Source organism: Brassica rapa, chromosome A10, assembly GCF_000309985.2.
Source record: "Brassica rapa cultivar Chiifu-401-42 chromosome A10, CAAS_Brap_v3.01, whole genome shotgun sequence".
Lineage (NCBI taxonomy): Eukaryota > Viridiplantae > Streptophyta > Magnoliopsida > Brassicales > Brassicaceae > Brassica > Brassica rapa.
This window is the reverse complement of record NC_024804.2, coordinates 3,797,552-3,818,763: the sequence shown is the minus strand read 5'-3', so window position 1 is coordinate 3,818,763 and position 21,212 is coordinate 3,797,552. Positions and strand designations below refer to the sequence as shown.

General features: G+C 35.1%; 1 protein-coding gene across 1 annotated transcript; it reads left to right on the top strand.

The window, feature by feature from the left end:
- Positions 1-1,239: 1,239 nt before the first annotated feature.
- On the top strand, positions 1,240-17,289 carry LOC103848350 (S-protein homolog 2). The gene has a single exon (XM_033282482.1). It carries the CDS (start codon positions 12,653-12,655, stop codon positions 13,088-13,090), a length of 438 nt encoding a protein of 145 aa, XP_033138373.1. The 5' UTR covers positions 1,240-12,652; the 3' UTR covers positions 13,091-17,289.
- The last annotated feature ends 3,923 nt before the right edge of the window (positions 17,290-21,212 follow it).

The following is a 21,212-nucleotide window of genomic DNA, read 5'->3' as shown; positions in this document are numbered from 1 at the left end:
TTGAATTTATTTTCTAGTTAATTCACAAAACAATATATATATATATATATATATATATATATATATATATATATATATATATATCAAATTATATATAATATTACTAAAAAGCATTACTTATCTAAAAGAATACCAACCTAAGTGAAAATAACAAAATTAATCAAAAATTAAATCTATTCAGAACAAAAATAGTATTATGATTATATTAGGAGAGGTAGAAGCAATTTAATATATCTAAGTAATAACTAAACTGACTAAATATTATACATAGAAATCACATGTCTAAATAAAAAATAAAGTTTTATTAATATAAATTACATGTAATTTAAAATAAAAATAAAATATTAATTAATTATTGTTATATTTATTTTATAAATATTTATAACAGTGTATCAGCACGGGAGAATCACCTAATATTAAATATTTACAAAACAAAACAAAATATGCATGTTAGCCTTGCTTTTTTCTTAGTCAGAATAATATTTAGAAATTTGAGAATAGTAATGAAGTGCTTGATTAACCTGTAGCGACCAACAACAAAATTATTGCAATGGTACTAACAACAACGGAAGATCTGATGTTCTTCATACTTCAGAAGCAGTTTTTTTTTTGGGGGAGAGGGGGGGGGGGGGGGGGGTTATGTATATATATATATATATATATATATATATATATATATATATATATATATATCAAATTATATATAATATTACTAAAAAGCATTACTTATCTAAAAGAATACCAACCTAAGTGAAAATAACAAATTAATCAAAAATTAAATCTATTCAGAACAAAAATAGTATTATGATTATATTAGGAGAGGTAGAAGCAATTTAATATATCTAAGTAATAACTAAACTGACTAAATATTATACATAGAAATCACATGTCTAAATAAAAAATAAAGTTTTATTAATATAAATTACATGTAATTTAAAATAAAAATAAAATATTAATTAATTATTGTTATATTTATTTTATAAATATTTATAACAGTGTATCAGCACGGGAGAATCACCTAATATTAAATATTTACAAAACAAAACAAAATATGCATGTTAGCCTTGCTTTTTTCTTAGTCAGAATAATATTTAGAAATTTGAGAATAGTAATGAAGTGCTTGATTAACCTGTAGCGACCAACAACAAAATTATTGCAATGGTACTAACAACAACGGAAGATCTGATGTTCTTCATACTTCAGAAGCAGTTTTTTTTTTGGGGGAGAGGGGGGGGGGGGGGGGGGGGGGGGGTTATGTGTTGAAAATGTACTCTTATGTTTGGTTTTTGATGAGTTTTGTTGAGATCTAAGAGGTTTTATATAGTCGATTGGTGATATGAATTTGGAATAAGAAGTCAATGATTTTCTTTAATATTGGATCGTAGATTCACTATCTAATAAAGTTAAGGAGCAAAAGGAAGCTAATATCAGAATATAAAAGGTATAATTTAATATATTTTTTTTCAAAATCTTGACTAGAAATTTATCATTGACTAGATTAGTATGAAAATGAAATTTAGTATATGAAAAACTGATTACAATATTGTTGACATATTAATTCTGGTTTTAGTGTTAAATTCAATGTTAATCTAATATATTTAAATAGAGACTTTTTATTAACAGGTGTTTGGATTATCGAAAAAAATTATAACAGTCCAACTAAAATTGACCTCATTAATAATATAAGTTTAAAAATCTAAGAATAATAACCAATAAAAAATTCAGTTTAAAACTAATATTAGATTAATTTGATTCTTATTAAACCATTCTAAATTTTATCAAACCAAATAAGAAAATAATATTTAGATATAGAAAAACATATTTTTAAAGTATACATATCTAAATAAAATATCTATGTAATTATAAGTTTTTATAACAAATAAATCAGATCTACTAAACCATATCAAATGAATGTGTACTAATATATATTTAAATATTCTAGATTTCTCCTTCTCATTAAAATAATAATATCTTTATACCAAAAAAATCACATTTTATAAATATATATTTAATTTAAATATGTATTTATTTATTTATCATATATATTTATAGTTTATGTAAGAAAGAAGCAAGATTTCTTAAACTATCTGATTTATACATGTATACTTTAAAAATAAAAATTAATATAATATATTTTTATCAAAATTTTTGTAAACTATCAAATTAAGTTTTACAAAACATTCTATATAAATTTATAGCAATAATGATTATAAATATAATTTTAATCATTTAAATTTTGTAAAAATATAAATTTTAATGTGTCGATAAACTATGAATATACTTTTTAGTTTATTTTTTCAATGGCAACCCATCAATAGTGTTTTAAATGTTCTTAAAATACTAAATTTATTCCAATTTCAAAGAAAATCGTGAGAACTTTTTAAATAGTCATTCAAAAATAATGATATATATCAGACGTCTAAAATTAGGTTCGAAAATGCAAATTAAAATATTTCATTCATATGAATAGTATATAACTCTCGCTAAAAATGTTTGAAACTAATAATAGAAAACGAAATGTAGATTTATATACAAATAAAGATGGTTTACCAATTTTGTAAACTTAAATAATCGATTTTCTTTATGCTGGGAAAGGAGAATTTCCTCGGCATCTCGATCAGGGTGATCTCGTCCGTGAAAGGAGTATCGGCGTAGGAGTCGGGATCGCTTTTCCGGATTGGGGGAGCTATCCCTGGGAGCCTTTCCACCATGGATTGCATGGCGTCGAGCCTCTTGGAGAACATCTGTTCCAGGTAGGCGGTCATGGAGAATTTCGTCGTCGTTCCTCCCTTGGGTACTTCCTTATCGGAGTCCGGCTCAGACTCGGTGTCTTCTACGTCGTAGGTCTGAGTACCTTTAGCCTTTCCGTGTGCTGCTCCGTCGCTGTTCAACATTGTAGGCGGACGAGTCGTGTCTCCTCCGGAGTTAGGCGTCTCCAGAGTTGGCATGGATCAGATCTGAGTCTGGAGGCGACGATTTTTGTTGCTTGCTGTATTGAGAGCTTGGTTTTCGTCTCGGAGGACAAGGTTCTCCAATTCGAGCTGGTTGAGTTTCTCGGCGCTCTGCTCCAGCTGTTTAGAATGTTTGTCAAGCTTCTCTTTCAAGATTTGGACTTATGAGGAGAGCTCATGATTCTCCATAACCTCTTCTCGAGCCCTATGCAGCTCGGTTACTTGACTTTGTAGACCGTCGAGTTGCCTTTGGAGCTTGGCTTCTCTTTGGGTAGCTTCGGGTAGCTCGTTTTGCTCATCCACCGCCATCGTCACGTAGTTTAGATTACTCCCCTCCTTTTAGCGCCAAACTGTTAGGAGATTTTTGTGTAGGATCTTTGTGAGTACCACATAACAATGGATAAGCCTTGTATTTTGTAAGAATTAAGGAGAATAAGATTTGAAGAGATGCTTTATTGAGTAAACAAGCCAGAACTACAATGTATTGAGTATGAACCCTAGTTCTAGCCGTCTAGCTCTAATCTTTAAGTCTCGAAGTATCGATCCCTTTTTCTAGGATTTGAGCCCCCCTTATGTAGTCGTCTTGAAGTCGGTCTTAGTCGGCCAATAGGGTAAAACTCTTCCATATTCGGATATATGGAAGGTTCTCCGTATCGGAAGATTTCCATTTCTCCCAGAGGAGGGAATGGTCGCAAGAATAAGGCTCTATCAACCCGGCTCACCGGAGCGTTTCCTAGCGGGGACCTGGGACATCTCCTAGCAAGGACCCGGAGACGGTGTCCTGCCTGGAGTCTGGGGAATTCAACACCTGAGTATTTTTCCCCAACAAGCGGGAAAACCGAAATTGAGTTTCGTATGAGTTCTGAAAAGGATTCATACGATAATCCCTCGAGAAAGGTTACTCGAATCCTCGGAAAAGCGGATCCTGGGTTTCGAAACAACGAAATGAGCATAAGGCTCGATCAACCCGGCTCGCCATCGGGGCAAGCTGGATGTACGTCCAATTCGCCCTTGTGGCGAGTTAAACCGAACAAGCAGTCCAACTCGCCCGCTCGCCGGGTTGGATCAACTAACCTATCTTTGTCCCTTCCTCGTAGCTCCCTCCTTCGAGATCGGACTGAACTTGCTCTTGTTTCATCTCGATCGAAGTCCGCAAGAACTCGTTATCTCGTATGAAATTCTAATTGATTGTCTAAAATGGCAACGGTTAACGAAACACCTTGAACTACCTCCAATATACGAGAAATTTGAACTTTCTTCATAATCGACGTCGTTTCGGAAGCGCTCTTTCGATAAATCATAAAAACGCTTAAGTCGAAAAACAGCCCGAAAGGGTCCAGAACGCGGCTAAAAGTCCACTCACGATTTTATACGAATTCGAGCCCAATCGTTATAACGGGTTATCTTTTATTCTGCAGGAGAAGATAAATGTTACGTTTAGAGGATAATGTGAAGTTTTCAAAGATAAACACGAAGATCGAAGGAAAATGGAATATTTCCGCGAAGTGATAAACTCAACCGTGGTTAGAAAGGGAAAGAGCAACCACCTCTAGGAGGAGTATATAAGGATGTCGAGGTTGAAGAGGCAAAAGGACAATTCTTTTTACTCTTAGAACTCTCTGCACTTAGAAACTTTAGGCATTATTCTCGACATGTTCTGTTTCTATGAATGACACTCGATTACTAGACGAACTCGCAAAGGCGGTTCGATCTCTTGTTCTACTCTTTCAATCGAACTACGTTCGGCTTGATCCTCGAAAGGGGTACGTAGGCAGCATTTCAAAAGGTTAAGTCCGAAATCAATCAAAACCTTTTTCGTATCTTTTTTTGTCTTCTGTTATCGAGCTGTGACTCAACTAGGTTTATGGTTTTAGGTTGCTAGAACTAATAATTCGCTGAAAGCTCTTGCAGCCGAAGCTTTTATAATCTCTTGTGATGATCACATCACTCTTAAGCGGATTCGAAATAAGATCTACCTTTTCTATAAATTTGTTTTGTTATCTTTTCATATTTTCCGCATTTATTTGGTCACTTGTCGTTGGCTCTCGCAGAGAATCCGTGACCTCAGGGAAAGTTAGGGTTTCTTGACTTTCCTCTGATTACGGAAATCGATGGTGCGAATTTCGTTTCCCAGAGTTTGGCGCTAGAAGGAGGGGGGGGGGGGTACAGATCAATCTAGCTCATGGCTACAAAACGCTTGATCGAAACGATGTCCGGAAATATGAAAGACAAATTCGCAGCACTGACTGCTCCTATGGCCAACGCTTACTCAAACACCATAGTGCTCAACATAATCGAAAACCTAGTCGCGACTTTTCGCCACGAGAAGAGCACCAAAACGAGTTTGCGATTTCTCTATCTAAACAGAAAGGGAAACGATAAATTTTTTCAAACCCCATAAGTTTCGGCTCATTACCGAGCTAAAGAAGTCTCAACCCATAAAGGTTTTACCAAAAGACGTTTTCCGAAAACTTTTCAGAAAAATAAAACTTTATCACCCCAAAACCGCGGAAAACCCTAGGTTAATCGCGTAAAAAGAAAGCACATAAAAACGGGTACATATCTCACTGCTATACTTCTTACAAATATCTTCGGAAAACCCTAGGTTAATTGCAGAAAAAGGAAGCACATCAAATCGGGTACATAACTCACCGATGTACGTTTTCCGAATAACTTTCAGAGAACCCTAGGTTAATCGCAGAAAAGGAAGCACAACAAATCGGGTGCAAGATTCACCAATGTACTTCTTCCGCATAATTTTTCGGAAGAACCCTAGGTTTCTTGCGGAAATGGAAGCACATCAGATTGGGTTGTCAATCCCCCACTCAAAAACTAAAACGACTGACGAAGACTAAACTAAGCAAAGTGGGAGATCGTATCCCTCACTGCGAAAACATTTTCTGAAACCTAAGATTTCTTAAGAATTCAATTATCACTTCTATAGTAACAAATTCCGTGAGTTGTCGATGTTTGTCACCTAAATCTTACTTCGGAAAAGCCTACTCGAAACTTCCACGGATCAATCCCACGGATAAAAGAAAAACTTTGTTGGGGTCAAAAACGGACGCGACGAAGTTAACATCCAAATATCCGTAAAAATCAGCATGAACATTTTTACGAGAAGTAATCTTTGTAAATAAATCTTTACGAAGAACTTTGCGGTGAAATCTTGCACTAATCTCCGTTGATTCATCGAAACTAAACACCCATAGTCCAAGAACACGTTCATAAAACATCAGAAAAGGATCCAAACAAGGTCGCCACGTAGCGACCGGTCCGCAAACGAGCCGGTCTTTACGTAGCGACCAACCAAGACACTCGGTTATTTATAGTTTATCTCCATGTTCAATTCAGGTCTACATCACACAAATGTAACATTAAGTACATTCCATAGGAAACTACATGGTGTAAGGAATAGAAAAGGTAAAAGACACCCATAGTATTAGTAACTTTTTATTATCATATCAGAGAATTGAGAAGAAACCAAACATAAAACTCGTGGAAGAAAAGTTAAAACTTGTCTGAAAGGAAATAAAGGCTTGCCATAGTTTCTTCTCCAGCCTCCTTGCTGTTTCTATAATCTTTTTGTCCATCTGGACAACAGCAAAAGAAACACATAAATTGAATATGATCCAACAAACATAGTGTTTAGCAGATGACCATCATCTAAGAACCACGCAAAGAGTAGGGATGCCTAAAACCCATTTCAAGAGATAATAAAAAAAATTAGAGAGAAACACATAGTGTGAATGTACGGGATGTGAAGAGATAACTTAAGAGAAGCGAAAATCAGAGAAAAATATATGCTATGGAGACCTGAGATTTGGAAGTATGGTACTCTAAACATTTTCTTTTGAATGTAAACTGTTGCAATGACCTTTACCTTATTCTCGTAGTCCACTGACCTGAGACAGAAAGTGCTTCACTTTTCTTGTCAAGTTTTGCAGCAATAACATTGGTCTCCTTAGATACATTTGTCATGTCAAAGACACCACACCTCTACCACACCTTAAGATAATTAGAACTAAAACACTATTAAGATAAAATGATCCATTATCTATTCAATATTCACAGTTTTAATCATATGGTGATAAATTGAAAATTTGGAGAGAACTTGGTAACTGAAAAAAAAAACAGACCTTCTGTGTAGACTTTATGGTGGCGACTGGCAAGGTTTGAAAATTTCTGGGAAATCAATCAACAGAGGAGACCAATTAAGATCTGTCTCTAATGCACTCATTCTGCAACAGTACAAAAAAAAGTGTAAGCAGAAGAAGTTTTCAATGAAAAAAGTGGGAGATGTAATGATCGGTTTCAGCGTGACATTCTGAAGCACTGCCAGTCTCCCAAACTCTGGAAGGTGCTGGAAATATAAAGTAACGACATAGACAGAGGTTTTTAAGGAACCCATTGATTCATGCATTGTTAAATTAATTACATACTGAAGGAAGAAGATAAACAAATCTGTACAAACCATGCCGCCGAAGATTTCTATTTATAGGTAGGAGATCGTGAAGAAGCTGAAAAGGACGGAGGTGGTGAAGTAATGAGACGTAGCCGGGGTCGAGTTAACTGAGATTGAATGTGAAGGTTAATGGCATCCATTACTCAGATCTCCGATTAGACAAAAGGAATGGAATTAGGATTTCAACGATGTTGACGACCCCTATGAAATATGGGCCCACTTTATTTCTGAGATAACAACCCACCCCATTCAAGAAAAAATTTCGATTATTAATAAAATGATGCCACATGTCAAGAAAAGCACCGCTCTCCTTGAGGATATGGAGGCATGAGGAGAGATCATGAGCTTACTTTATTATTATTGATTGATTTTCTCAGTTAAGTATATTATATGTTATCTCTACTATACATAATTTCTTTACTGTAGTATCTAGCAAAGTAGCAATAATACTATAAAGTTTAATAGGTATGTAACGTAGGAAAAGTTAGGAAACATAAATAATTGTATATGTAAAGGAGGATAAGAGGTTTAATAATATACCGTGCTTAGAATTAGTAAATATGGTAGTTGGATCATATTTTGTCTTCCAATTTAAAAGAAAGATAAATCCCCTATATATTAATTGAGAAACATTACAACTTTTTTTGTAGCATGTGGCATCACTAGAATGATTCTTAGAATCATGAGAAAAATGTCTTAAACAAATACGAGCCAAAAATGTCGAAGAAACTACACCGCAAAGGCCGAGCATATTTAAATAAGGATATAAGAACAGAAATTTGTGTATTTCATTCCGGGAAATGAATGAAAGAGTTTCAATCCAAACATGAGAAGATTGGAAAAGTTCTTGCATAAGGTTATTGCGAGAAATGATGAATTTAACGAAACAATCTTCCGTAAAGCAAAAATCAGAAAGTTTCCTTGGAAGAACCTCATAAGAAAATATGTGAGATAATCTTCCACAAAACAAGTTTCAGAAAATATTTATAGAAAAACTTGCGTAAAACAAATGAAATTGTTCCCAAAGTATACGGAGCAATAAACTGAAGGAATGAGAATGGACGAAAGGAATCACCACCCTTCATACACTCAAAGTCACCCTTCTCTCTCTATCCTGAGCTCAATGTCGCCCAAATCCCTCTCTCTCTGCTTGGTTAATGTCGCCCAAGTCCCTCTCTCCAAGGTCAATGTCGCCTTTCTCCTCCCCTTATCAAGTCTTTGTCTCCCAAATCCGTCTCTCCTTGGTAAATGTCGCCCAACTCCCTCTCTACTTGGTAATGTGGCCCAAATCCCTCTCTCCTTGGTTAATGTGGCCCAAATCCCTCTCTCCTTGGTCAATGTCACCTGATGCCTCTCTCATCAAGTCAATGTCGACATTCTCCTCCCTCATCAGGTAAATGTCGCCCTTCATGCTCAGATATTTCCCAATGAGGTTCCCATCATGTACTTCTTTGAATCTCCTGCGAAATATCTCTTGTTTCGTAGCAATCGGAGTTTCCGTTAAGATTTTAAGAAGAAAACAAGCAGGACGTTGTTTTCTTGTAAAAGTGCAAGTCAGACGTCAAGACGATACTGGTTAACTTAAAACCATCGTGTCATACAATAAATGAATTGATTTTTATCATTTCATAAGACCAACGACATAGAAAACGTACATCAGAAAAATCGACGTTTTCCGAGAAAATTGTAAAAAACGAATAAGTTGTTAAACGGTCCGAAACAGTCTAAATTACAACGAAAGCTCACACATTTACTAAAAATTCATATAATGGTTATAAACAGAATTTCATTCAGTTCATACTTACTGATGTTGACTCTAAAATGCAGGATAAAATCTTCTGAGGATTTCTCGAGAAAAACTCACTGCAGATATCTAAATAAAAACCAAATTATATCTGACTGAAAACACTTTGTATATTCATTTGATGATTACTGAGCAACCTATTATGGAAAAAATAATAACAACACTGATGAAAACAATACTTAATAATGTATAATCATTCTACTTAAAACTTGATCATGACTTGTATATATGTACCTATTTGTGAAATTATCAACATGTTCAGTAGTAGAATTAACCAATATCTTTGTGGCAATGAAAGAATTAGATATGCTTGTTTCACTTGTAATACACTGCAAAGACATTAAACATATAAATTGAATAAACAAAAAAAAGCATAAATGAGGAAAGAATTAAAAGTGTTATACCTTTGTAAGATTTGACAGACATAAAACGCATGACAACTACCACAACCACATCCATATTCTTCGCAGTATAAGTAAAGGTTTTTTTTTGCATGATCCTTCCATAAAGTACACTTAAATGTAACCTCACTGATATTAATTATATATATATAAGATATTATACCGTTGATTATATGATATAAATATGCAAAATCCCTTACTTTTATCGCGCATAATCATTTGGAGAATGGAAGAACTGTTTGAATTTATTCTAGATTTCACTTCTTCAACATTGCCAACATGAATGAGTTGTACAATGGCATCTATAATTCGCGGTATAAGTAAATGTTTTTTTTTGCACGATATTTCCATAAAGTACATTTAAATGTAACCTCACTGATATTAATTATATATATAAGATATTATACCGTTGATTATATGATATAAATATGCAAAATCCCTTACTTTTATCGCGCATAATCATTTGGAGGGTGGAAGAACAGTTTGAATTTCTTTTAGATTTCATTTCTTCAGCATTTCCCACATGAATGATTTTTACAATGACATCTATAATTTAAAACAAACAGAAGATGACAAACATAAGAGATTAGTCAGAATGTAATTGTAAAATGCATTTTATTTTGTGCTACCAAATATATAAGAGTATTATATGATATAAATATTAAAAATCACTTACTTTTATCGTGCATAATCATTTGGAGGGTGGAGGAACTGTTTGAATTTCTTTTGGATTTCACTTCTTCAATATCGCCAACATGAATGATTTGTACAATGGTATCTATAATTTAAAACAAACAGAAGATGGCAAATATAAGAGATTAGTCAGAATGTAACTAATGGAAAAATATACATTTTATTTTGTGCTACCGAACATAAGAGTATTGTTACTTATTAATACGATCATTTCATATTTTCCTTCTAACACCTCACCAAATCAGTGAAATACTTATATGAGGTACATCATTAGGAAAATCAATCAACCCTTTTGTGCTAGTGGTCCTTAGAATAGCCAATCTGTAAAGAAATTAACTAGTTCCAAACTCGTCACTGTATTCTTTTAGACTGAATGCGTTTATTGATAAAATTTGACCTTCGTTTAGAAGATGTTTATGTACTAGTTCATTCTCAATTGATGCGTTCAATCTGGTACCCTGTGATTTTGTTTTTTAACATATGGTTGACAATATTCTCAAGTATATCGTAACTTTCATGTTTAAATGATTTACAATAAATTGAGAGATTCTCTTTTACAAAGCCGAATTCATATTATATACATTGAGATATTCTCTTTTACAAAGCTGCATTCGTAGTTTTAATATATAGAAAGTGTTGTTTTTGGAAATAATATCAAAACTGAATATCAAATTATACGTGCTTATCAAACAACCAAAACCCATAACGTTCTAAATATTTAAATGACATAATTTATCATGTCTCATTTGTATTTCATGAAACCTAAACCATATAACCTAAATATTTCTAAACCCTAAATTTATGGAATACGAGTCCCTAAATTCTAAACCCTAAACAACATAAAATTTACAATTGTGTATATATATATAAGCGAATATCGTATGAGGACATGGAATCATAAATTAAGATCACCAATACAATTTTGTATATCTAAAACACACACACACACACACACATATATATATATAACTTAAACCAACAATGAAACTTAGATTTAAAGTCAAACTTTCCAATACTATGATTTGAAAATTATGAGCTAAAACTAGAGGAAAACAACCGAGCGAGTATTGTTAGGATAACCATATGATATATTAAGACAAACGGAGATTTAGGAAGCGGTAATTAAAAACAGTTAAGGAAGCAATCCCACATTAGCCATGTCAACAAATTTAGAGAGACTTATTGATGAGACACATATGGCTGAACATCCTATGTCATCTTAGCTTAGTCACCATTAAAAATTAAACAACAATAAAATTATAACATTTTCACTTAATCGTGTTCTCAATTAATAGTATGATTAAACCTATTAAAAATTATATTAAACTATACCAAATGGAACACGAAATCAAATACTTTAAATTATATATATTGTTATCTGAATAAGTAAAATGACTTTATATTAGTTGAAATTTAGTTATTTATTTCTCCTTTTCTATATTCTAGAAAAAAATTTAATATCAGTTAAAGTGCATGAAATATTATTGTGATATTAAATTTAAATATAAATGTTATACTATCAAACATACATGTAAAATATTTTAAATAAGAGTCATGCATGTAAAAATTGTAGACAAAATTATAACAATCATATATCCATAGTGAGCCTTTGCAAAAAGAAAATAAAAATGAATTATTATGCTTATAAATTGATGGTTTATGTCAATCAAGTAAATAAATATCAAAAGGGTATAATAAGAAAATTCGTTTTGGCTAAAAAGATTAGTCACAATAGTACTAGGATTTTATGTGTATTCTACAACCTATATTATAAGTTCCTTTTTATATTTATAAAAAATATTAGTACATTTATGACCACAACTTATATACTTGAAAATAAATAAAGAGATAGTGAAATTGTAACTAATTTAAAATTTATAGATTTTTTTTTTTAAAAAGGTTTAAATGTGATACATCATGTGTACATATATTTTAACAGATGTAAATTTTATGTAAATTTATTATAATTTCAGAAACTTTAAATATTGTAAAGTTAATAAATTATAATATCTACAGCAGATGAAGAATCTAGTTTTCTATATAATATTTAATTGGTTTTGCACAACCTCTCAAAATTACATTTCTGAAAATGTCATTTAATTTATTAGTAAGATACAAAAAATGGTAAAAAACAAATATCATATCACAAACAAATCATGGATTTTTAACGAGGCATATAACTAATGGCTGACATATATCTTCTCTAACTTATTTTAAATTGTTCATAACTAAAAAAATGTATAGATATCTTTTTATTAAAGAAGAAAATAAATTGCATATGTGATATTATAAATGGTATTATATATAATTTCGCGTACTTCCTCCCAAAAAGAATACAATGGTTTCAAGAAACCGAAATTTCATTTCCATGCTAATATCATTTCTAATCATCTATGGAACGGTGTCATTTGCATCTGCAGGGCTGTTGCTCTTCTCCGCTAAACATGTTATAATTATCAATGAACTTGCTACGCGTGCAACATTAATTGTGCACTGTAGGAACAAAGGTGAAGATAAGGGAGTAATTTCACTTGGACCTGGTGATAGTTTTGATTTTAGATTCCGTGTTAACATCCGAAAAACAACGGTATACACTTGCAGTTTTGCTTGGCCTGACAATACAGAGACATTTGATATCTTTAGAGCTGATCGAGACGATAATCCGAAAAGCAAAGTTGGGGTTTGCAGCGAATGCATTTGGAGCATTTACGAGGCAACACCATGTAGAGATAGACGTGATGGAGGCCAGCCTTACTGTTTTAAGTGGTCTTCTTAAATTATTTTAAAATATTTCTTGCATGGTTTAATTTTGTATGTTCTTGGCATTACGATAAAATTAATTATTTTCTATAAGATAATTCTAGTAATTTAAGAAATATTTCATTTAAGATAATGTTAACTTATTTATTGATTTATCTTTCTATGTTAACAGATGCAAATATAATACTAGGTGATAATTCTATAATTTGTGTTAATTAAATTGTACATAGTACAATATAAAATGTTTTGTTTGTAAATACATATATTTAAAATTTCAATTTTTTTCTTTTTATCTATAGTTAAATTAATTAAATTTGTAGGTATTTGTAAATGGGTATGAATAAATAATATAAAGATCTAAATAGGTTCGTAGAATAGAGAAATTGAAGGAGATATATGGGAGAATGCACAACCAAAAGAGGGAACTAAATTATATAAATGATATTTTCCTTTTCTTATAATTTTTTTGTATATAATATTTGGTTTTTCACATCCCTTGTCAAAATAAACACCTAGCTAGTAATGGAAAAAAATAATATCATTTCATTTATTAATTATAATCCATCCGTTTAAAAATTAGGATCATTTTCCTGAATGTGTTATTTAAATTTTCAATATAAATTTTTTAAAAAGTTTCAGTTTCAGTACTATTGATTAATGTGTTAACAGGTTAGATAAAATTATAAATTAGGAAATTTATTATATTTTCATAATAATTGTATAAAATATTAAAAACATCAAAAATTAATCGAAAGGAATAATATTTTTTCTCCACAAGACATATTAGATCATAAATTAAACCACAAACCAAATCACGAATTCTCAATGTATTAACTAAAATGAAAAATTGATATTATTTTAATGAGGGAAGTAATTAATATGTAATTCAATTCTACTCATTTATTTTAAATATGTTGCAAACGATACAAATGAATATGTTATACTACAGCGGATATAATTCTCATGTCCTTTCTGGCTAAACAATACGCCTTATAACAAAATATCATTTCAATCTATATATATTAAATACTACTTTACTCCTTAACAAATATTGTAACACAAGATGAAGAAAAAAGGACAATGGCTTTCTGAAGGAAACACAATTACATATACATTTGTAATCATCCTTGCAACGAAATAAAAAGGCTGCTATTCATCTAGTCATGATTCAAACTCAGGGTGCTTAGGATCCAACATCACTAATATTTCCACTGGACTAATAATATATTAAAAAAAAATTGCACGAAAATTTTATCTATATTTCAAAGGCCGTAAGCCCATGCTTCTACAGCTTCCTATCAGGGCTGGGCCTCTGTCTGCATGATTTTTGCCTTCTCAGGCAACCATGTTGTGATTATCAGAAAACTTGTAACGTGTGTGACGTTGATTGGCATTGTACGAACAAATACAAAGATAAGTGAATGATTTCACTTGATTTCGATTTTAGATTTTGTGTCACCTTCACAAAACAACGGTATACACACTTGTAGTTTTACTTGGCTTAGCAATACATATGTATTTGATATTTTTATAGATTATCAAGACGATATCTGAAAAGCAAAGTTGGAGTTCGCAGAAAATGTATTTAGAACAACTACAAGCAAGCACCATGTAGGGATTGACGTAATGGAGGTCAAACTAATTGTTTTTCGTGGGCTTCTTAAAATATTTAATTATTCCATCATTTTTACTGTATTTCCTTGTAGTGCAACACAAATTATAATAAACTAAGAAATTTGGTTCTTGAAATAATTTTTACATATTATATACTTATACGATATATATCAAAAGTTCACAACTATACTTTTAATAGTATTTTCCATTCACGTCTTTCTAGCCGTCGAACAATCCATAATACTGATGATACACCAAGAAAATGTAAATTATCCTTCAAAATATTTAAACTAGATGGGATATATAAACAATTAGATTTGAAGATTGGATTCAATGTTTATATATTCAATAATGACAGTGCAGTCTAATTGTTAGCAAAGTAGCGTTCAACTTTGTAAATTAGCATGGGAATGACTCTGTATGCTCGTAAAACAAAAATCAACAGAGCCTGTTCACACAAAAAGCCAACTATTAGGGGTCAGTTTCTTCTCATATGTAAATGTATTTAGGTGTATCTGCATGTACCTAGACACGATAAATTCTGATGGAGTTGTTTTGGGGGAAGAAGGTATTTTATTAAAGACCCAGGGATAACACCAAAATAGGGATTTTGATACAAAGGCATAGCCTTAAGCGACAGAGTTGGCCAGTCTATTTTGCGCTCAATGTATACAAGGAAAATGACAAAAGACAAAGGAAGCTAAAAGTGAAGCTTTTTTTGAAATAATGTCAAATAATTCAGTCGATCTCCTATTAACAATCTCTTGAGAGTCTGAGTGAAGCCAGATTTTTGATACGCAAAAAGAAGTGGCATGGATTTGATCTATCCTAATCAGTAATCACCCTACCTATTGCATGCATGAGAAGGAAATGTGGTCTTCAAAATGAGATCTCGGGTATGTCTCCAAGGTAGAATGATTGTTGAAGATCCTTCCGAGACCTGCTTATTTTAAGTCAAGTTTCCAAGCGGTATCAGAGTTTTCGAGTAAAGTATAGCAAATATTGTGGAAGCACTGTAGCTTATCATTGGTTAAGGTTTAAGGGCTTCTACACAAAGGTCTAGGTTTTGATTTTCAGACTATGCAATTTCTTGCAGATTATATGATGCGAAGCTTATTGGAGCTTCCAAAGTACGAGTACTGTAGGTAGAGCCGTTCGTTGTGGTTGTCTGCTATGGAGAGAGCCTGTATTGAGGATGTCGTACATGCAGAACCGTCCGTCGATCCAAATGTTTCGGGGAGAACTTCATCGTGGAATCTTATCCGTGGAGCTGTTCACCAACATCACATATGTCGCAGGTAGTTGATCATCATATGTAATAGAGTTAGAGATTATATGATATGTAATGTGTTACCCAGTGTTAAAAAAGTATAGCAAATAAAACTTCAAAATATTAGAGTATATATATAAATATGATAACAAGGAAAATTTACAATATTTTTGGAGAGTGTTAGGATTTCTTTTAAATTATAACTAGACCTTGACCGCGGAACCGCAAGGGTGTTTATTTTAAATTTTTATTTGTACTAAATGTTATATTCGTATACATAGTTGTTGTAATACAATTAGTTCTTTGAAATCTGACCTGGAGCCCAAGTCGAACCGGTAAATCCGTGTGACTTATATGTAATCCGGTTTGGGTTTTAGAAAAAAAACATTATATAAAAACCCGATAAAACTCACAAAAAAAACGTTTACACCTGGATTTCGCGTACCTGTTCAACTATTGATTGACCAAGTAGATAATATTTTTCTGTAGATGTTTGTAATTATGTTATTAAAATTTGTTTTGTATTCTAAATGAAAAGTTTGGTTTTTAGTTTTTTTTTACTATTATCTTCCTCTACTGTTGACTTTGTGTGTCCTTCGAAATTTTTATGTTGTTTGATTTTCTGCTTATCGTAAATCTTACATACGACATAAATTTTTAGTTCTGAATTTTACTTTAAATTTTTAGATTTGTAAGAGGATTTCACTAGGCCATTGGAAGCAAATGAACGATGTTAGAGAACTAAAATTAGTTTATATTATTTGGTATTACTATATTTTTGTTATCAACAATTTATTATAATTTGATATTTTATTTTAGGTTAATTTTTTATTAGAAGTTTAATTTTATTACTCGAATTAGATATTTAAATACTAATGAATTATAAGTCTTGATATTTTTTTAGTATGTTATAACTTCTAACTTGTCACAAAAATTGTTAAATAGTATAAATTATTTTTGATATTTTATGTGAAATGAAAATAAAAGATAAAGAAAAGTTAATTTAATTATTATATATATATATATGTATATATATTTTTAAACATAAAATATTTTTTATAATTAATAGCTAATATATTATTATGCAACAAAATTAATTAATTTACGATAGACCCAATAACTTGGTGATCAGGAAATTGTCCGATTCAATGTTAGGGTTAGATTTAAAAACACTGGATATGAAATTTTGAAAGATTACTAAATGATATATATATGGAGAAATGATTATTCGACATAAGTGGTGAAGAAATTTTGGATACACTTTTTAGAAAGATAACAATCATTATTGATGTTTTTTGGTACAATTAGGATAAAGAAAATGCATTAATAAACAGGAAAAGATAACAATACTTAAAAGTAAGAAAATTTATTATTTCAGTGACGTATTATGATTGTAAATAACTTGATGTTGGGGTCAAAAACGGTCACGACGGAATTATCACCCGAAAAACTTTGGAAATCACATTTCCGAAAGAGATAGTAAAAAGAAAGATATAATTTTCGTAAAGAATAACTAATACGAAGTTTTTACGAAAAAGTATCTTTGAAGGCTCAAAGCAAACAAACCAAGCTCGGTCATTGCGTAACTACCGCACACACACGCTGTCCGATCGCTACGTAGCAACCAAGTCCGAGCTGATCTCGGCCGCTACGTAGCGACCGAGCATCCAACTACGTAGCGACCGAGCTCGGCTAAGCTCGGTCGCTACGTAGCGACCAAGCTCGAGCCAAAGCTCGGTCGCTACGTAGCGACCGAGCGTTCGTCCCGCTCAGCGACCGGGCTCGAGCCAAAGTTTGGTCGTTGCGACCGGGCTCTTCCGAACATCAATACGACACCAGTCCATGCATTCTCGTCAAACCTTCAAATGCTATCTCCCGAAGACCGTAGCGAGCTCAGTCTATGTTTTCCGCTATTCTAAATCATCGATCAAACTTTGCGGATTAAAAATCGCGGAAAGTTCGTTCTTTATCGAAAGAAATCGTAATAAACGTGTCGAGTCGGAAGACGGCCCATAGGGACCTAAGACACGACTCGAGGCCCATCCTACGATTTCTTAACCAAAAGCCCGTAAACCACAGCACGGTTTACGCTTGGTCCACAAGGGAGGATAAATGTCAAGTTTCCGTGGATAAATACGGAAGTTTTGAAGATAATTGTGAAAATTGGGAAAAATGGAATATCTCCATTTTTATGCTATGACGGCTTAAGGGCAGAAGAGTAAAAGCGTAAACCGACCTTGGAGCTAGTATATAAGGAGTCCTAGGCGAGAAGCATGGAAGAGAACTTTTTCAGAGTAAACTTAGCACTTAGAGCAATTTAGGCATTTTTTCCATTTTTGTTATTTCGAGTTGCGACACAATTAGGTTTAACTGTCTTAAGGTTACTAGAACTAGGAATCTCGCCGACAGCTCTCGAGCCCAGGCATATACCTTGTTGTAAACGCTCATACGCAGATTCGGAATAAGATCTACTTTGCTCTCTTTTCGATTTCTTATTTTTATCGTTGTTGTTCTCGTGTTCTGATTGCTTGACGTGTGGTAATTAACAGATATCCGGGTCCTCTGGGAAATTAGGGTTTTCCTAGTTTTCTTATTTAAACGGAAATCGACAGTGCAAATTTCGGTTCCCACAGTTTGGCGCTGGAAGGAGGGGGGGGGGTACGGATCAATCTAACCCGCAAATGCCACATCACGCTCAATCAGACATGTCGACTAACGACGCGGATAACGTGCAGACTCCTCTTAACGGAGGCAGTGGCACCGATCTCCACACTCCAGCAGCGGACGTATCCGCGGCCAACGCACAAGCCAACGCCGCGACGCTCGAGGAGTTTAAAAAGATGTTTGCCACCTATGAGAAAAGGTCGGAAGAACAGGATAAGCTCGTGAGTACCTTGACCAAACAGGTTGAAACCTTAACGGCAAGGACTTGAGCAATCCGTCCCCGCAGAACAACCAAAATCCACGGGAAGAGGCTCGACTTCGCTACCCCACTCGATAGATCTGGAGTCGCGCGGGAACGACCTTCGGGTCAAAACCCTAGCCAGAAATCTCTCATCGAAAAGGGGAACCCTGAAAGTCATCCGCCCCCTGCAAAGGACTCGGAGGATAACGAAGCCAAACGCATTGACCTGGATCCTAGCGATGTCTCCAACGACACCGACGAGGACGTCGACAGACATCCAAGAAGGACAAGAAGCCGATCTGCTCGGGAAGGCTCCCCGTTCGAAAAACCAATGACGGAAGAAGAGGAAATCGCCTATTGGATCGAACAAGAGGAGCTGGCTGAAAGGCAAACCGAGCTCACTCGCAGTAAACGCCGACAGGCTCGGAAATCTACTGACGAGACATCGGATATCCACGATCTTCGCGATTACATCACCAAGACTGCGGCGAAAGTGAGGGCCGTAAAGTCTCAAATCCATCATGCTACTAGTGCTGCCCCCGAAATCGATCGACTGCTGGAAGGAGCTCGGAAGACCCCTTTTACCAGTCGCATTTCGGACATGAGGGTATCTGATCCGGGAAAAATCAAAGTACCAAAGTACGATGGTACGGCCGATCCAAAAGCGCACCTTCAGGCTTTCCACATCGCGATGGGAAGTGCTAGACTGAAGTGACGGCGAAAACGATGCCGGCTACTGCCGCCTGTTCGTCGAAAATCTGGAAGGAGCGGCGCTCGAATGGTTCGCACGCCTTCATCGCAACACCATCGGGAGTTTCCGACAGCTCGCAACGAAATTTCTCAAACAATACTCTGTGTTCATAGACAGAGAAACTTCCGATGTTGATCTCTGGAGTCTCTCCCAGAGGGAAGACGAACCCCTCCGCGAGTTAATCAGCCGGTTCAAGCTGATAATGTCAAGGGTAGCCGGGATACGCGACAAAGTAGCCATTGACGCGCTGAGAAAGACGCTCTGGTACAAGTCGAAATTCAGAAAGTGGATAACCCTCGACAAACCGCGAACGATCCAGGACGTCCTCCACAAAGCAACAGACTACATCATAGTCGAGGAAGAAACTAAAGTCTTATCGCAAAAACATAAGGCGACAAGACCATCCTCGAAGGACGTGGATCCGAAAGCGAGAAAGAAGAACTCTCGTAACGACAAGTACGTCCATCACGAGGGGGAAGATCTCCAAGGGGCGCATAATTATGCGATCAATTCGGATCAAGGCCGAACCACGGGCAACACGTGGACCCGCAACCAAGGGTATGACGAAACACCTTCTGCGAGTTCCACCAGTCCCGAGGACACTCCACGACCAACTGCAAAGTTTTGGGAGCAAGGCTGGCCGCAAAGCTACTTGCTGGAGAGCTCTCGAAAGTAACCAGCGTCAAGGATCTTGTTGGGGTCAAAAATGGTTACGACGGAATTACCACCCGAAAATCCTCGGAGATCGTATTTCCGAAAGAGATAGTAAAAGGAGAGATGTAATTTTCGTAAAAATTACCAATACGAAGTTTTTACGAAGAAGTATCCTTTGGGATTCAAACCGAACAAACCAAGCTCGGTCACCGCGCATACATGCCGTCCGGTCGCTATTCAGCAACCAAACCCGAGCCAAGCTCGGTCGCTATGTAGCGACCGAGCGCTCGTCCTGCTCGGTCACTACGTAGCGACCGAGCTCGAGCCAAAGCTCGGTCGCTACGTAGCGGCCGAGCGATCGTCCCGGTCGGTCGCTATGTAGCGACCGAGCTCGAGCCAAAGCTCGGTCGCTACGTAGCGACCGAGCGATCGTCCCGCTCGGTCGCTACGTAGCGACCGAGCTCGAGCCAAAGCTCGGTCGCTACGTAGCGACCGAGCGATCGTCCCGCTCGGTCGCTACGTAGCGACCGAGCTCAGCCAAGCTCGGTCGCTACGTAGCGACCGAGAGATCGTCCCGCTCAGTCGCTACGTAGCGACCGAGCTCGAGCCAAAGCTCGGTCGCTACGTAGCGACCGGGCTCGAGCCAAAGTTCGGTCACTGTGTAGCGATTGAACCTTTCCGAACATCGATACGACACCAGTCTTTGCATTCTCGTCAAACCTTCGAATGCTATCTCCCGAAGACCGTAGCAAGCTCGGTCCATGTTTCCCGCTATTCTAATTCATCGATCAAACTTCGCAGATTAGAAACCGCGGAAAACTCGTAGTAAACGTGTCGAGTCGGAAGACGGCCCAAAAGGACCTAAAACACGACTCGAGGCCCATCCTATGATTTTTCCTAACCAAAAGCCCGTGAACCACAGCATGGTTCACGCTTGGCCCACG